We start from the raw sequence: 16,141 nt of genomic DNA, 5'->3' as shown, positions 1-16,141 counted from the left end.
ATGCTTTTTACTCCACTTTCTCCATGTCCGTGCCAAGTCTTGGGCACTCTGCGGTGAGATGCCCAGTCCAGTTAAGCTCTGTTTTTGGAATTTGCTGATGGAAAGATGTTAATCTCTCGCTGGTCTGTGGGTCTTTGGACTGTTTACGGACATGGAAAAAATGTTGCCGCAGCCTTTTGGCCCCCAAATGTGTTTTTCATTTGTAAGGTCAGGAAACGCGTTGCCCTAGAGTGTGCGTTGGGATTTTGGGAATAGGATGTCGGCGCATTCACTTGCTGCTCTCATGGGGCTCCGCGCCGAGGGCACTGAGCAGGCCTGCCCATGAAATGGCTTTAAATGTTCGTTATCCTTTGGCCAGCAAGCATTTTGTAAATTTTAGGTGACACATACCATCCTCCCGGAGATCCCCTGCCTTGGGTTGACCAGCACGTAAAGAATGTCGTTTGTGTTCTTGGGGCATACATACCCTCGAGGTATCGGAAATTACAACAGAATGGGTTTTGCTTGTAAAGAGTGCACTAGTGTTCAAATCTCCATCCAAAATGCAGGCAGTTAAATCCAAAGTTTTTGCAAATCAAGTCACATGCAACTGTGAACAACACTTTGCAGTCCGGGAGAGGGTGTATGTGTTGGAGCAGTGACCATGGAAGGGAAACGCAAGGGGAGGCGGCGAAAATGAAGACCCTAGCACCAAGTGCCATAGTGGCAACGGCGCCCCTTGCACGACGATGATGTTGAGAATGCTAGCATTGAAAGTCTCATATTTTGCAAGTAGTTACAATTCTGCCCCGTGGAATCAGTGACCCGTTAGCAGACTTCTCCTTCTGGACCACCGGTTTCCTTGTATATCCTTTTTACGTCGTTCGTCTGAAAGGACCCACTTTAAGTCTTATTGTTAGATGTGTTCAGCAATGCATGCTCATTCTGAGTGCACTGGAGGGATGCAGATGAGAAGTTGCAGGAATGTCTGGAATAGCTGTATGGAGCACATACCCCACAGCATTGCAGACCATGCACTGGAGTATCCTCAAAGAGTAACAGGAGACGACGGGAACAGCCTCAGTTGAAGGAATTGCAGGTGATGCCTGAAGCGTTGTGGGCATTGGACTGTAAAATGTCACTTGTCAAGACCATGATTGTGGAAGGCTACCAGACTGACTTGGTTCAGTTGTGCTCCGAGCCTCCTGTAGCATGGAGGGGCCGAAGCAGCAATGTAGTCCAGAGGATTTTACCAGAGGCCTGTTACGGCAGATCATGTCAGGAAGGGTTGGAACTATGGCAGGAGATGACCTAAGCATTTAGCACCGAATTTGCGTTTGATTCGAGTCCCATTTGCAATGATGTATTTATGGAGCGCGAGGGTTGGTTTCTCTTGTGCCCTATGTCCGGCCCTAATGGTAAACCATGAGCAAGCTCTCGTGAGAGAAGTGGGTCTGGATTTTCTCTAATTCTGTACCATATGTGTATGAATGGCATTTTACTAATCCAAGCCTGTAAAATGTTGCCTGTAAAGGTAAATTCATATTCCATTTTCTGTCTTGCATTGGTTGGGATTTCATTATCCTATGCGTGAAGATTTGTTTACACTGCAGACCTGTGGGGGGGGGGGACTGAGTGTCACTGGCGTGTGCTTGACTGATGCATTTTCTGTTTTGCATAATGTATTAATATCCCTGAACCTCTACGGGTTTGAGTCATACGCTTGAGTGATATTGGCCCTTTACATTTTATGAGAATTAACTTTGCAGGGTTTCATCCACACTTTCCTCCCAGACCTTCCACACCCTTCTTCTTTCCCATGCTTGTACACATTTCACGCCTTCCTCCCACCCCCTTTCTTCACTTTGCACCCCATTCCGACTTGCACATGTTTTCCCTTTTCCATGTTCTTTGTTGCAGTTGGTGACTGTGCAAGGTTCTGGGCAGTTTGGTTCCGTCAGTAGAATTTAGTGTGCTCAGTATGTGTGAAAAATTTCGCTGCACATCAAAGTTGGTAAGAGAGCTCGGTTTAAGAGCTTGGCCTGCAGTCGACTGGTTCGACAATGTGGATAATAAAACAAAAACCCTTGCGGTAGTTGATGGAATCCCCCATTTTTATAGAAAATGACCAAGAGTATATGGATTATCTTTTGGGGAAGCTCTGTTAGGCAGAAACCTGTGCAGTTCCCTTAGGGAACACTGCAAAAGATTTAGGACTACAGGTGTTAGCAGTAAACCCACTTGGTAGCAGTCTGTACCACCCAGATTTACCTGGTAGCTGTGGCTGAGCAGTCAGACTTCCCTCAAGAAGAGTTAGGCAGTATGCAAAGTATACACAATAGGCACTCAGACACACCAATACAAGCAAACACTGACTAGAGCTTTGGTATCAAAGTATATAATTATTTATTTAAAAACACACTGTTTGAAACACTCCAGCACTCTTATTGTAAAATATTCTAAACAGTTACTATTGTAATATATACACCCCTTTTTCCTTATCAGATAGGTCACAGTAAAACACCACTTATTTTCATACAGAGGTGAGCGTTTAACTAGATGGCACTCCAATAAGTATGTGTCATGATCTCTGCTTCCAAGAGATCAGGACTTGCCCGACTCCCTTGGAAGCAGACCCATAACCCCGGTTCCGAGTGCCAGCCAGTCCCAATTGGGACCTTTTGGACCCTGTCCTGGCGCCAGTGGCACCAGGCTCATAAAGATGCCCAGTCCCAGCGCTGGAAGCGCCGGGCTCATAATGCTTGGGTGGACTTACCTGCAGCAGACCATGCTGCTTACTTACCTGCCAGTTGAACCCCGGATCCTCTTCTGTTTGGGACTACTTTTCCTGTTGGGTGGGGCAGGAGCCACTCCCTAGGTTCAGAACACTGGAACTCTTCTGGAAAGCAGGAACTCTTTTCTTACCTAGGCGTGGCTGTGTAAGGAGACACCTAAGCACTACAGGAGGCTATTTAAACCACACCCGATGGATGAATCTTGCTTTGTGTTATTCTGCATTCTCTGCAGCAGAACGCTCATCGTGTCTTCTGCTTCTGATCCTGGGCCTAAGGAAACAAAGGCTTACCATCCTGGAATACAGTCTTCAGCAGCACCTGTAAAGACAAAGAAAGAACAGGTTAGCACTACGGTCTTCAGTGGCAGCGCATCTCTTACCTGGTCCATCCGCTGTCACCAACGCCTCGCGCTGTATTCCGGCATCTGAAAGACAAAGGCTTACCTACTCTTCGCATGTTCCGGAGGTCTTCGCACTGCATTCCGGCATCTGAAAGACAAAAGCTTACCAGCTCTTCGCACGCTCCGGAGGCCTTCGGCGCTGCATCCCGCATCTGAAAGACAAAAGAAGGTGCGTTTAAAGACATTGGGCAACTTTATTACTCACGTGCCATTACTCCTTCCCACGCCGAATCCAGTGGGTATTCCAGCACCCTTCAGCTTCTCTAAAGCTCCGAACTTGTACCTGCAAGATAAAAGGGACAGTTAGTGCGCATCGTGAAGCAGGCTACAAGCGCTTACCTACGTGCTTCCCGGCGCTTCTATTCCTCACGCGGGTTCGATCCTCAACTCTCATCAGCCCGCCATCCGCCATCGCCGGAACTCTGCAAAACAAGAGATATCATTACAAAAGACTTTTAAGACATTTGAAGCGCCCAGAACTTACCGTTCGTGCAGTTAACGACGGACAGCAGTCCTCTGAGGTCAAGAGGCCTGCACCCTTATCCAGTGAAGGAACTGGTTACGGCACCCTGCCCCGAGGCAGATGGAGAGCTCGGCGTTCACTTACCTAAGACATCTTACTCATCGAGTCAGACATACAGTGCACAGAGGTCCAGCCCAAAGAGCCAACCGTGTTACACATCACCTTTGAAGATACGGCATTCACCCAGTCAAGACCGGCGCCTCTGCGGGAATCAGGTGAGCGTTACAGTATGTGAGAAAGGGAGAGAAAAAGACAGAATATGGAAAGGTACACCACTCTAACATTCAGGAACACTGTTAGCAAGGCAGAAGAGCAAATGTCACTGGTGAGCCAAAGTCCAAAGGCTGGGCCCACTCTTAGAGAGGGCAGAGCACAAATGCGCCCAAGATCACACAGTTACACTAGGCTTTGAAAGTCTTGCAGAGGGTTCAAAAAGAGTTTAGAGAGGCTCAGGAAAGTTTAGCCAGGGTGTCCCAGGCTAACACGGGTTCGAAAGCGGGGGCTAAATCTACCCCATACAGTCGGTAGCAAGGGAAGCCGGGCGGGACACGGTACCTTAAGTGGGAAGGATCCTCCAGCGGTGGCAGTTCTGGCAGTGGGTGCAAGTCGCGTCGTCGTCCAGGGGAAGAGAAGATCTCGACTTGGAGGAAGGTTGAATGTCGTTGCACTACCAGGGAAGAAAACAGCCGCAGAGTTTTCCGGTTAAAGGTGGTACCTTTGTTCGCGGTCGTGGTAAAACGTGGTATCCCAGTTGCCGGGGTGCTTGGCACAGGCAAGGCGGCCACGAGGTACGTCGGGAAGGCGAAAAGACGGTGAAACTGGTTATCCCCACCAGTCAAAGGAAGAAGACTCTCCGGCGGGAGATCTCCTCTGTCGTTGGGAAAAGTGGTGAGACGGTCCAGCAGGGCTCCACCGGTGGTGGTGTCGTGGCAGGTCGGCTCAGCTTCTCCCTCGTCGGATTTTTAGGTCCTGTGGCGACTTCTGAAGTTCCAGTCCCCAAAGCCCTGCTTTTATGCAGAAAACCCCCATTCACTCAGCCTAGCTGTCACTCAAACATGCTAAGTGGTGAGCCGGCCGGCTCACCACTTGGGCCAATCAGGACGGAGTGCGACTTGAGTTGCCTAGGCACCAGTACCCCAAACAGAGTGGCACCACTTTGGAGGGCTTCTGTGGGGAAGCCCGCCAAAAAGTGGAACAAAGGGCTCGACTTGGGTTGGAGTCACAGAAGAGAACACAAACGCCATTTTAGAATCAAGTTTTGGCAAAAAATACTAACCGGAGAATTAATATTAATTAAATAAACCGGCGGCATGTTCATGGCTACCGTAAATAATTAAAGGTAGTAGCCTAAAACAATGGGAAATCCCATAGGAAAATATTTGCGGTTGAATATAAAAAGTAGTATCCTCTGCCACCAGCCGAAACTCGATCACGGGGGACGGAGACGTGCCCCCTCGACTAACAGACCCCGGGGCAATTGAATTGCCCCAGCCAGTACGTCCACAATCTGATGGTTTGTATTGGTTCTGTTCAGAATTTAAGACTAGTATAGTCAATGGTGACTTTACATGCCCTGGGAGACAGTAGTCAGTCCCAGGGTATGGAGTCTATACTGGGGGGCCACTATGACACCCCTGTGTCACTGCACTGAGGGTGCTGTATAACACGCATCACAAAAACACATGAAGCCCTATGGAGTAAAAGACCCCATAGCCCATTAAACACATCTAGATCCAAAGAAACACACTCAAATCATGCCCAAGAATGAGGGTAAAAGAGTCTCACTCTTGGCAGGAGAAAAGAATAAACCCCAAAAATCCAACAAAGCTGCTGGGGGACTCACTAGGTTAGGGAATTCAGCCTAAACAGAGAATTCTCCCTAACACTCGCCCACCCAGACTAAGGGACAGGAGGATTTTATCCACTCCTGGATGAACCTCATACTTCTAGTCGATGACATACATCCTAGAGAGTCCATCAGCATTTTGATGGTGACACCCTGACCTGTGCTCAATGGTGAAATCAAACCCTTGCAGGCAGATTGACCATCTCAATAGTTTTGGATTTTCTCCCTTCATTTGCATTAACCATCTCAAGGGTTGGTGGTCAGTCTGAATGACAAAAGTAAAACCATACAAGTATGGCCTAAACTACTTCAGTGCCCACACAATAGCAAAGCATTCTCTTTCGATTGTTGCCCACCTCTTCTCAGGATCTTTCAGCTTACGGCTGATGAAGCAAATGGGGTGCTCCCTACGCTTCTCATCCAGTTGGCTTAGAACTGCACCTATACCTACATTGGAAGAATCAGTTTGTACAATGAAAGTGTGGTGGTAGTCAGGAGCTCTCAATACTGGAGCTTGGCAAAGAGCTTTCTTCAGTTTTTCAAAGGCCTGATTGCACTTCTCATTCTATTTGACCTTTTTAGGGAATTTCGGAGAGGAGATTACATTCAGTGGAGAAGCTATGGTCCCATAGTTCTCAATGAAATTCCTGTAATACCCAGTGAGGCCTAGGAAGGCTCTCACTTGGGTTTGAGTAGTAGGTGTTGTCCAATTTTGCACAGCTTCAATCTTGCTGAGCAAAGGCCTTATTTCTCCACCTACCTCATGCCCAAGGTAGACCACATTACTTTGACCTATCTGGCATTTACTTGCCTTGATAGTCAAATTGGCCTGTCCAAGAGCCTGCAAAACATGTCCTAGATGGTTCACATGATCCTCCCAGGAGTGGCTGAAGACTGCAATGTCATCCAAGTATGCCATGCAGAAGTCCTCCAGCTAGAACTTGGTTCACCATCCTTTGGAATGTAGCAGGTGCATTTTTTAATCCAAAAGGCATGACCTTAAACTGGTACAAGCCAACTGGGGTGGAAAATGCAGTTTTCTCCTTGGCATGGTCTGTCAAGGCTATTTGCCAATAGCCTGACGTAAGGTCAAATGTGCTGAGGTACTTGGCTGCGCCAAGTTTATCCACCAACTCATCTGTCCTTGGTAAAGGGTGGGCATCAGTCTTGGTGACTGCATTAAGAGCTCTATAGTCCACACAGAATCTCAAGTCTTTGGATCCTGCCTTTGGTACTAACACAACTGGGCTAGACCATGGACTAGTAGAGGGTTCTATTACCCCGAGATCAAGCATCTTCTTGACCTCCCCCTTGATATGGGTTCTCACATTTTCTGACATTCGGTATCCTCTGCTTTTGACTGGCAGGCAGTCACCAGTGAGTATCTCATGCTGTCCCCAAGGGGTCAAGCCTGGTGAGAGTGAGAACAGGGAGGCAAACTGATTTAACATAGATTTGCACTCTTCTTGTTGCTCAGGTGTCAGATCTGAAGAGATTGACTCCTTCAATTTTTTCATCTAAAGGTACACCTCTGATGAGATCAGGGAGAGACTCACTCTCTTCTTCCTCTGCGGCTGAAGCTAGAAGCAAGGCCCCTACTTCAGGTCTGGAGACATACGCTTTCAGGCGGTTAGTGTGGAAGACTCTAGGTGCTTCCCTGGTCTGCCCAGATCCACCAGATAGTTGACCTCCAAGTTTTCCCACAACTTTGAAGGGTCCCATCCATTCGTCTTGCGGAGCCCTCTTCCTTGTTTGGAGCATAACGAGAACTAGCTGGTCTTGAGTGAACTCAACCATGTTAGCCTTTTGATCATGCCAATGCTTGACCAAAGCTTGTCCAGCTTTCAGGTTATCACTAGCTTCTGCCATCATGTGTGACATTCTCTTTCGGAGACCTATCACATAGTCAGTCACTCTTACTGGCTTGAGGGGAGGAGCACCTTCCAACCCCTCCTTAATCAGGGCCAATGGACCTCTGACCGGATGGCCATAGAGAAGTTCAAAGGGAGAATAACCTACTCCCTCCTGAGGGACTTCTCTAGAAGCAAAGAGAAGGCATGGCAGTAGAAGGTCCCAATTTCTTTTCAGAGGTTCCTCTAAAGCACCTATCATGCTCTTCATGGTTCTGTTAAACCTTTCTACCAACCCATTGGTTTGGGGGTGGTAGGCGGTTGAGAACTTGTAAGTAACTCCACAGGTTTTCCACATGGCTTTCATGTAGTGGGACAAAAAGTTTGACCCCCTGTCGAATATTACTTCCTTAGGAAACCAAACCCTGGTAAAAATACCAAGGAGGGCCTTAGCCACAGCCGGAGCTGTGACAGTCCTCATAGGAATTGCCTCAGGGTATCTAGTAGAATGGTCTACTACAACAAGGATAAACCTGTTGCCTGAGGAGGTAGGGGGATCAAGGGGACCAACAATGTCAATCCCTACCCTATCAAATGGGACTCCCACAACTGGGAGAGGCACTAATGGTTCCACATTCTTGGAGCCAACCTTACCAGAAGTTTGGCAGGTATGGCAGCTCTTGCAAAACTTATCTACTTCTGCCCCCATTTTTGGCCAATAGAAGTAGAATGAGAGCCTTTCCTTGGTCTTCTTGAAACTCAAGTGACCAGCTAAAGGAATCATGGGGCTAAGTGCAAGAACTGTTGTCTGTTTTCTTGAGGTACTACAAGGCGTTTGTAGTCTCCAGGTTCAGGCTCAGTTGGTTCACTGTAGAAGAGGCCATCTTCCTAGTGCAACCTATACTTCCCAGGCTCTTGCCCATCAGCCTGAGCAGCTGCCTGGTGGCGGAGACCCTCCAGAGTTGGACATTCTCTTTGTCCCTTACGGAAAGCTGCCCTGCTGGGCCCCACCTTCTGCCAGTAAAGACTGCAGCTCAGGATGGTCCTCAGGGTCTAGATCTCCAATAAGTTCTTGGCCTCCCACTAGCTCTTCTTCAGAGTCTAGTTCAACCATACAGCGTTGTACCTCCCTCTCAGCCTCAGCTGGAGGTGGAGTTACAGGTGTAACTGTTGGAAGCACTGGAGTGCTTGCTGCTGATTTTTTCCTAGGAGTCTTTGGTTGCCCCTTTGCTCCTGATCTGGTAGTTACTGCAGTGAGTTGCTCCAGTGGTAAAGGAGTGATCTCTGTCATCATCTCCTGGGATAACCCTCGCAGGGTTTTCTCTCTTGCAGGTTTTGTGAGCTCCTGTAACATTTTACTAGGTGGTCTGGGGGTATGTGGCACAACTCCAAGAGCTTACAGGTCATTACCCAACAGAACCCTACCTGGTACTTCACATTGTACACTGACAGGTATTTTTACAGCCATGTCATTACACTGGATGAGAACTGGTAACTGGGGACACATCCACACAGGCCCTCCAGCTAACTTGGTGAGGCATTTGGGTGCCTTAGCAACATCCTCTGCCTTGAAAAATGGTTCATCCACCACAGTTATGCTGGCCCCAGTGTCTCTAATGGCAGGGGTCTCCTCACCATTCACCTGGACACTGTCTTTATAATACTCTTTAGTATTATCTGGGATAGAATTACACACATCTAAGTTCTGTTGTTCCCACAACCCCAGAGAGACTAAAGAAACACTGGCTGAGACACTAATGGGTTCATCAGCCAGCAGTAGAAAGTTTCCACTTGCCATGGGGACTTCCTCTTCTGGAGCGAAGGCTAAGGAGGCATGTTGGTTTACCCTTGCATCTGGGATCTCCTTTCACATGGTCAGTAGAGCCACAAACAAAGCATTTACCAGATGCCTTCTGGAATGGAGGCTTGTTCCGACCTCCCTCTGGTTTGGCATCAGAGGAGACACTATTCTGCTGTGGTTGACCTGGTGGCTTACCCTTCTGGTTTTGTTTGGGGCCCTCTTTGGAATTTGCAGTATTAGAATTCTCTTTGGAGTCCTTTTTAGGCTATTTCCCCTCATCCTTTTTCTGAGTTACCCCAGAATCCTTGTGAGTGACCCTGTTGGCAACCCACAAGTCAGCAGCCTTAGCTAGTTTTCGGGAATCTAATTCCTTTGAATCAGCCAAGTGCTGTCTGAGCTCAGGAGAGCAGGCATCATAAATTGACTCCAACATAAAAAGATTCTTCATACCTTCATAAGTGTTCACTTTGTAACCCTTAATCCATCCCTCTAAGTTTTTCAACCCTTCACTCACCCAGGTAGCCCAAGGGGTACCATCATGCTTTTTGAGGGTTCTAAACCTCTTACGATACTGGGAAGGGGTCTTCCCAAATCTAGCTATCAGAGCTAGTTTCACACATTCATACTCTTTCCTATCCTCCTCCCCCAAACTCCATTACCACATCAGTTGCAACAGGGGGAAGCCTAGAGAACAACCAGGTGAGTAAGTCATTTCCTGTGATGTTCTGGAGCCCATGATTATATTCAAACAGACAACCAATCCAACACATCCAACTTAGGCTCATACATACCAACCAATTCTTTAGGCATCCTGGGTCTTTTAGGACTGGAACTTCTAGAGGAGCCATAGAGAGAAGCATTTTCAACAGATAATTTCTTCATTTCTAGCTCATGCTTGAGCTCCATTTCCCTTAGCCTTAGTTCTTGATTCAGTTCCTGATGTCTCTGTTCAGCCTGAGTATTCAGTCTCTTGAACTCTAGTTCAAGTTTAATTTTCTCTAATTCAAGATATTGAGGACTAAGTGTGGGACTTGGCAAAGGCCCAGTAGGTACAGCAGGTAGAGCATACAGAGGCCTAGGGGGGACAGTCACAGCAGCCTCACCCTCCTCTTCTGACTCTTCCTCAAGATTATCAACATTTTTATCAATATCAATTTCTATACTGTTATCTACATGTTCTGGCATGGTAGGTTCCTCTGAACCATCATCCAGACTTTGGTTAGCTTACAACCTTTCTATCAATTCAATTTTTTTGCCTTTAGTCAGGAGATTCTTATGCTTACATAGAACTCTTAAACAATCAGCAGTTTTTGTAACAAGGGACTCTTGACTATAAGTTTCCATAGTTGACATGTTAGATTACTTTTTCAGTGCTAAGCTTTGTGGTTAGTTGTACTAAGGTATCCTAAAGCACTCTAAAATGTATACTCAATACAAATCCCACCGCTGTACACCAGTGTTAGGCAGAAACCTGTGCAGTTCCCTTAGGGGGGAACACTGCAAAAGATTTAGGACTGCAGGTGTTAGCAGTAAACCCACTTGGTAGCAGTCTGTACCACCCAGATTTACCTGGTAGCTGTGGCTGAGCAGTCAGACTTCCCTCAAGAAGAGTTAGGCAGTATGCAAAGTATACACAATAGGCACTCAGACACACCAATACAAGCAAACACTGACTAGAGCTTTGGTATCAAAGTATATAATTATTTATTTAAAAACACACTGTTTGAAACACTCCAGCACTCTTATTGTAAAATATTCTAAACAGTTACTATTGTAATATATACACCCCTTTTTCCTTATCAGATAGGTCACAGTAAAACACCACTTATTTTCATACAGAGGTGAGCGCTTAACTAGATGGCACTCCAATAAGTATGAGAAAGGGAGAGAAAAAGACAGAATATGGAAAGGTACACCACTCTAACATTCAAGAACACGGTTAGCAAGGCAGAAGAGCAAAAGTCACTGGTGAGCCAAAGTCCAAAGGCTGGGCCCACTCTTAGAGAGGGCAGAGCACAAATGCGCCCAAGATCACACAGTTACACTAGGCTTTGAAAGTCTTGCAGAGGGTTCAAAAAGAGTTTAGAGAGGCTTAGGAAAGTTTAGCCAGGGTGTCCCAGGCTAACCCAGGTTCAAAAGCGGGGGGCTAAATCTACCCCGTACAGTCGCTAGCAAGGGAAGCCGGGCGGGACACGGTACCTTAAGTGGGAAGGATCCTCCAGCGGTGGCAGTTGTTCCTGGCAGTGGGTGCAAGTCGCGTCGTCGTCCAGGGGAAGAGAAGATCTCGACTTGGAGGAAGGATGAAGGTCGTTGCACTACCAGGGAAGAAACCAGCCGTGGAGTTTTCCGGTTAAAGGTGGTACCTTTGTTTGCGGTCGTGGCAAAACGTGGTATCCCGGTTGCCGGGGTGCTTGGCACAGGCAAGGCGGCCGCGAGGTACGTCGGGAAGGCGAAAAGACGGTGAAACTGGTTATCCCCACCAGTCAAAGGAAGAAGACTCTCCGGCGGGAGATCTCCTCTGTCGTTGGGAAAAGTGGTGAGACGGTCCAGCAGGGCTCCACCGGTGGTGGTGTCGTGGCAGGTCGTCTCAGCTTCTCCCTCGTCGGATTTTTAGGCCCTGTGGCGACTTCTGAAGTTCCAGTCCCCAAAGCCCTGCTTTTATGCAGAAAACCCCCATTCTCTCAGCCTAGCTGTCACTCAAACATGCTGGCTCACCACTTGGCCCAATCAGGACGGAGAGCGACTTGACTTGCCTAGGCAACTCAGTCCAGGGTGCCTAAATTCCCCTCCTAGGTACCCCAGACAGAGTGGCACCACTTTGGAGGGCTTCTGTGGAGAAGCCCGCCAAAAAGTGGAACAAAGGGTTCGACTTGGGTTGGAGTCACAGAAGAGAACATAAATGCCATTTTAGAATCAAGTTTTGGCAAAAAATACCAACCGGAGAATTAATATTAATTAAATAAACCGGCGGTATGTTCGAGGCTACCGTAAATAATTAAAGAAAGGTAGTAGCCTAAAACAATGGGAAATCCCATAGGAAAATATTTGCGGTTGAATATAAAAAGTAGTATCCACTGCCACCAGCCAAAACTCGATCAGGGGGGACGGAGACGTGCCCCCTCGACTAACATACCCCGGGGCAATTGAATTGCCCCAGCCAGTACGTCCACAATATGATGGTTTGTACCGGTTCTGTTCAGAATTTAAGACTAGTAAAGTCAATGGTGACTTTACATGCCCTGGGAGACAGTAGTCAGTCCCAGGGTATGCAGTCTATACTGGGGGGTCACTATGACACCCCTGTGTCACTGCACTGAGGGTGCTGTGTAACACATCACAAAAACACATGAAGCCCTATGGAGTAAAAGACCCCATAGCCCATTAAACACATCTAGATTCAAAGAAACACACTCAAATCATGCCCAAGAGTGAGGATAAAAGAGTCTCACTCTTGGCAGGAGAAAAAAATAAACCCCAAAAATCCAGCAAGGCTGCTGGGGGACTCACTAGGTTAGGAAATTCAGCCTAAACGGAGAATTCCCCCTAACACTCTCTGTAGCCGATATAATGAAATCATGAAGGAATCTTAAGGATTCTTTAGCATCTGCCGTGAGCTTCAGAGGAGGATAGTAAAAGCTAAGTAAAGAATATAAAGCAAAAAGCTTTTCTTCAAGTTGTTGCATGCAATAAATAAAGTATTGGTTGAACAGACAGGAAGCCTTTCTGCTGGAAAATGTTGTGTAACAAAATTGAGTTCCCAGTAGATTTTCTAGCCATAACAGAGCTGTTTGTTCTCCCTTAAATTTTGCGAATAGTGGCCCTCTCTACCCGCGAAAAGGCTCACCCTCAATGTTGGCCATCTCAGCGAAAAAATGTGCACTCTTTCTTTAACTTTAGTTTTGATAGATGCTTTTTAGGTATGCGAGTTACAGTCCCAGCCTAGTTGATTTTTGGGCCAACAACATGCCATCTCGATCAAGTCTTTCCAACCTCGGGCTCTTGGCAGCTGTCTTGGAATCCTTTAGAAAGTTGTTTCTCACCTCTTGCTTCTTTTTTTTTATCAGGAGCCGCCAATCTTTAAAAGTCAGAGAACACAAGGTTTTGGGTCCCTACGTCGATGGTCTTTCTAAACTCGCTGTTTCTAGTTATAAGGTAAGAAGCGGCGTAATCTATGTAATATATGGAGATCACAGTGTAAAAAATGTATTTTGTGTGCGAAAGCAACAGGAAGAAATGGAGGGTTTTAGTTTTGCTTAACTTGTTTCAGAGGGGATCATGAAAGCGGAGCGAAAACGTTGTATTTGCAGTCCTGCTCATGGTTTTCATTTACTCCATTATGGGTCCATTCAGCTCCTGAAAATGGACTGTTCTACTGCTTTTACCTTAAAATCAATAATGCTTTTATTTGTAAGGTTTTGGTAAATATCTTTGCGGTTTACTACAACGTGATTTATTGCTACACGGCAAAGCCTATGTTTAAGCAGGTATGGTGAGGTTGGGCTTTTATGGGGGTGATAAAGAATCGAACGAAGGGTGCCTGTGGGCACTGTCAGCTTTGCAGAAGAAATTGCATGCAGGGAGTGAGGGTAGTCGAGATGTAGTGCAGAGTGAAATGTAGGGTGCTTTGTAGTTGCCATGGCTGGATGGGAATCGCGTAACGCACATGCGTCGTTTTGCTTCAGTTTTTGTTTGTGATTTTGGCGATGGTAGAGACTGTAATCTGGCTGATAGTGGCGAATTGTGAAAGTGCAGGTGAGTTTTTGATGTGCCATGCGGTAGACTGCATCAGGGACGAGGTTAATGCAATCACCCAGCAGGCGTGGATGCATATTTTCTTTACAGAAACAGCCCAGAAAAAGTCCCGTTAATCGACACCATTTGATAAACAAGATCGTCAGATGACCAAATATGCCAGATAACAGAATGTCACCTAAATGGAGCATTTGCACTGAGGTAACTCAGAATAATTGCCGGATAAGACCGCATACAGGACTTGGTCCTACATTACCACCGAGAATGCTTTTGTTCTCCTGATTTGTTGGGTTAACCTTTTGATAGGGCTTTAAGTGAGCCGCGGCAGACCCCCAGCAGTCTTCAAAAAGGACTCCCGAGTTGGGGCGTTGCCTAGGCTTTGCCCGACTAGCCCCAGTTGCGCTGCCCCCCAGCAGGCAGCCCATTTAGCCAAAGAGCTGGGCATGGTTAAAGGGTTGCCTGCAAGGTGTAGGCGTTTTGTGGTCAGGAAAAGGGAGAGGCAACGCCAATGCCTCTCCTTTTTCCTGATGAGAAGCGCAAACACCTTGCAGGCAGCCCTTTAACCATGTGCAGATCTTTGACTAAATGGGCTGCATGCTGGGGAGTCAGCTCCTCTCATTAAGGAACAAAAGAATATGCTGGCCTACCCAGTTCTCCTTCGGGTTCATAATGAGAGGAGCCTCAGCAGGCAGGCCTTTCACTGAAGGAGCCACTTGGTTAAAGGGCTGCCTGTAGGGGGTCAGCTTTGGCTCCCATGACCAACTTCACTGGTCTTTTTTTTATTAGACCACGCTGGGCCCTCCTTAGCGTAGATGCACAGTCCTTTGTTTCTGTTACTGGAGGACTCATGGCTCTTTGGTCTATCTTCGGCCCAGTGCGGTTGGCCGACAACCACTGCATACTCTGCATGGTTCTTACATTCTTCTTCCCCTTGTACATTTGACCCGAGCAGATGGATTCTTGGAGATTTTGCAGTAATATATAGACTGGTTTGGAGTGACCTGAGGTGTCTTCAGATATTCTTGTCAGCTCTTCATAAGGTCGTCTAGGGAGTTCCATGACTGAACGGCAGTCCTTGTTCCCATGAGGGATTCTCTCCCGTGGAGGTCCCATGTTCCGCGACCCCATCGGGGGGTGAGGGGGTGGGAATGTTTTGTAGCAGCTCACCTCCCTAGCCTCACAAGCAAGGGCTCCTCCCCTCTGTGGTAAGTGACAAGATCCAGTGAAGAATCACACAGCCCTTTATCCAAGCAGCTCCTTGAGTGAAAAGATTGCCTGGTAGGAGTTAGCTATTCTAGTAAAAAAATAAAAGGCAGGTTGGTATGCATTGGTATCATACCTTTGGCGCGCTCAGCCTCTTTTGTTTCTTAATCACAGGCTCTGAACCCGCACAGGCAGCCTGCCAGCGGGGGCTCTTAGCATGTGATTCAGGAAAATAAAGGAGAGGCTGGGCGCACCAAAGGTATGATATCCGTGGACCTCAGCCCTCTTGCTTGGCTTTCACTGTCTGGTCCAAGCATTTTCCTGACCCCCAAACCCATAAGCAATGGGGGAGCTTGCCATACTTGGGGTGTGGGGACTAAGTGCAGGTGGGTGGGGTACCCCACCCATACTTAGGACAAACCCCGTAAGTAGAGCCGTCCCTCTGTTCTGAGTCCATCTTAAATCACGGTCTTTTGAGATTGCCTCCACTGCCCCCTAGTGTGCCATGAGTGCTGGCACAAAGAGGAAAGTTTTACCTGGGCACATTAAGTTCCTTATGGTGTACATGGGTTACTGAGCCCTCCTCCCCCATTAGAACATGTGTATATATTGGCCTAGCTGGCATTCTGCTAGAGCTGTATGATGAGCCTGAAGGCACGGTATAAATGGTGATATCAAGATTGCGAAAATCCTTCTTGGGTAGAACACTGGTCATAGGTAGAGATGGAAATTAACAGATTAGCATGTGGAGTGGAAGACTATCCGGTTAATTAAATTTGTACCCAAGCAGGCTTACTCAACATAGCTTCACCTGTGATTGGCCTGGGGCCTAGCGTCTGTTGCTGTCTGTGAACGTGGCTTATATTTGGGGTCCAGGTGAGCGTAGAAAGAAAAGGAGATGTCCCACGAGGGAGCCTGGGGGTTTCCAGCAGGGTAGCGTGAGAAGAGGTGTGTTTTGAAAAAAAATATATATCTTTTAAGAATGCTGACAA

At 47.3% G+C, this 16,141-nt stretch overlaps 1 protein-coding gene across 1 annotated transcript in view; it reads left to right on the top strand.

The window, feature by feature from the left end:
• The window catches only part of KIF13B (kinesin family member 13B), a 1,451,009-nt gene that overhangs the window by 580,083 nt on the left and 854,785 nt on the right, over positions 1-16,141 (top strand). Inside the window, exon 7 of the mRNA XM_069605712.1 lies at positions 13,259-13,346. Within this exon, the coding sequence (XP_069461813.1) occupies positions 13,259-13,346 (88 nt within the window). The remainder of the gene's footprint in view (positions 1-13,258; positions 13,347-16,141) is intronic.

This window comes from Ambystoma mexicanum, chromosome 4p, assembly GCF_040938575.1.
Source record: "Ambystoma mexicanum isolate Mex_15411 chromosome 4p, UKY_AmexF1_1, whole genome shotgun sequence".
Classification (NCBI taxonomy): domain Eukaryota; kingdom Metazoa; phylum Chordata; class Amphibia; order Caudata; family Ambystomatidae; genus Ambystoma; species Ambystoma mexicanum.
Note: the sequence above shows the minus strand (reverse complement) of the source record. Positions and strands in the feature narration are given on the sequence as shown.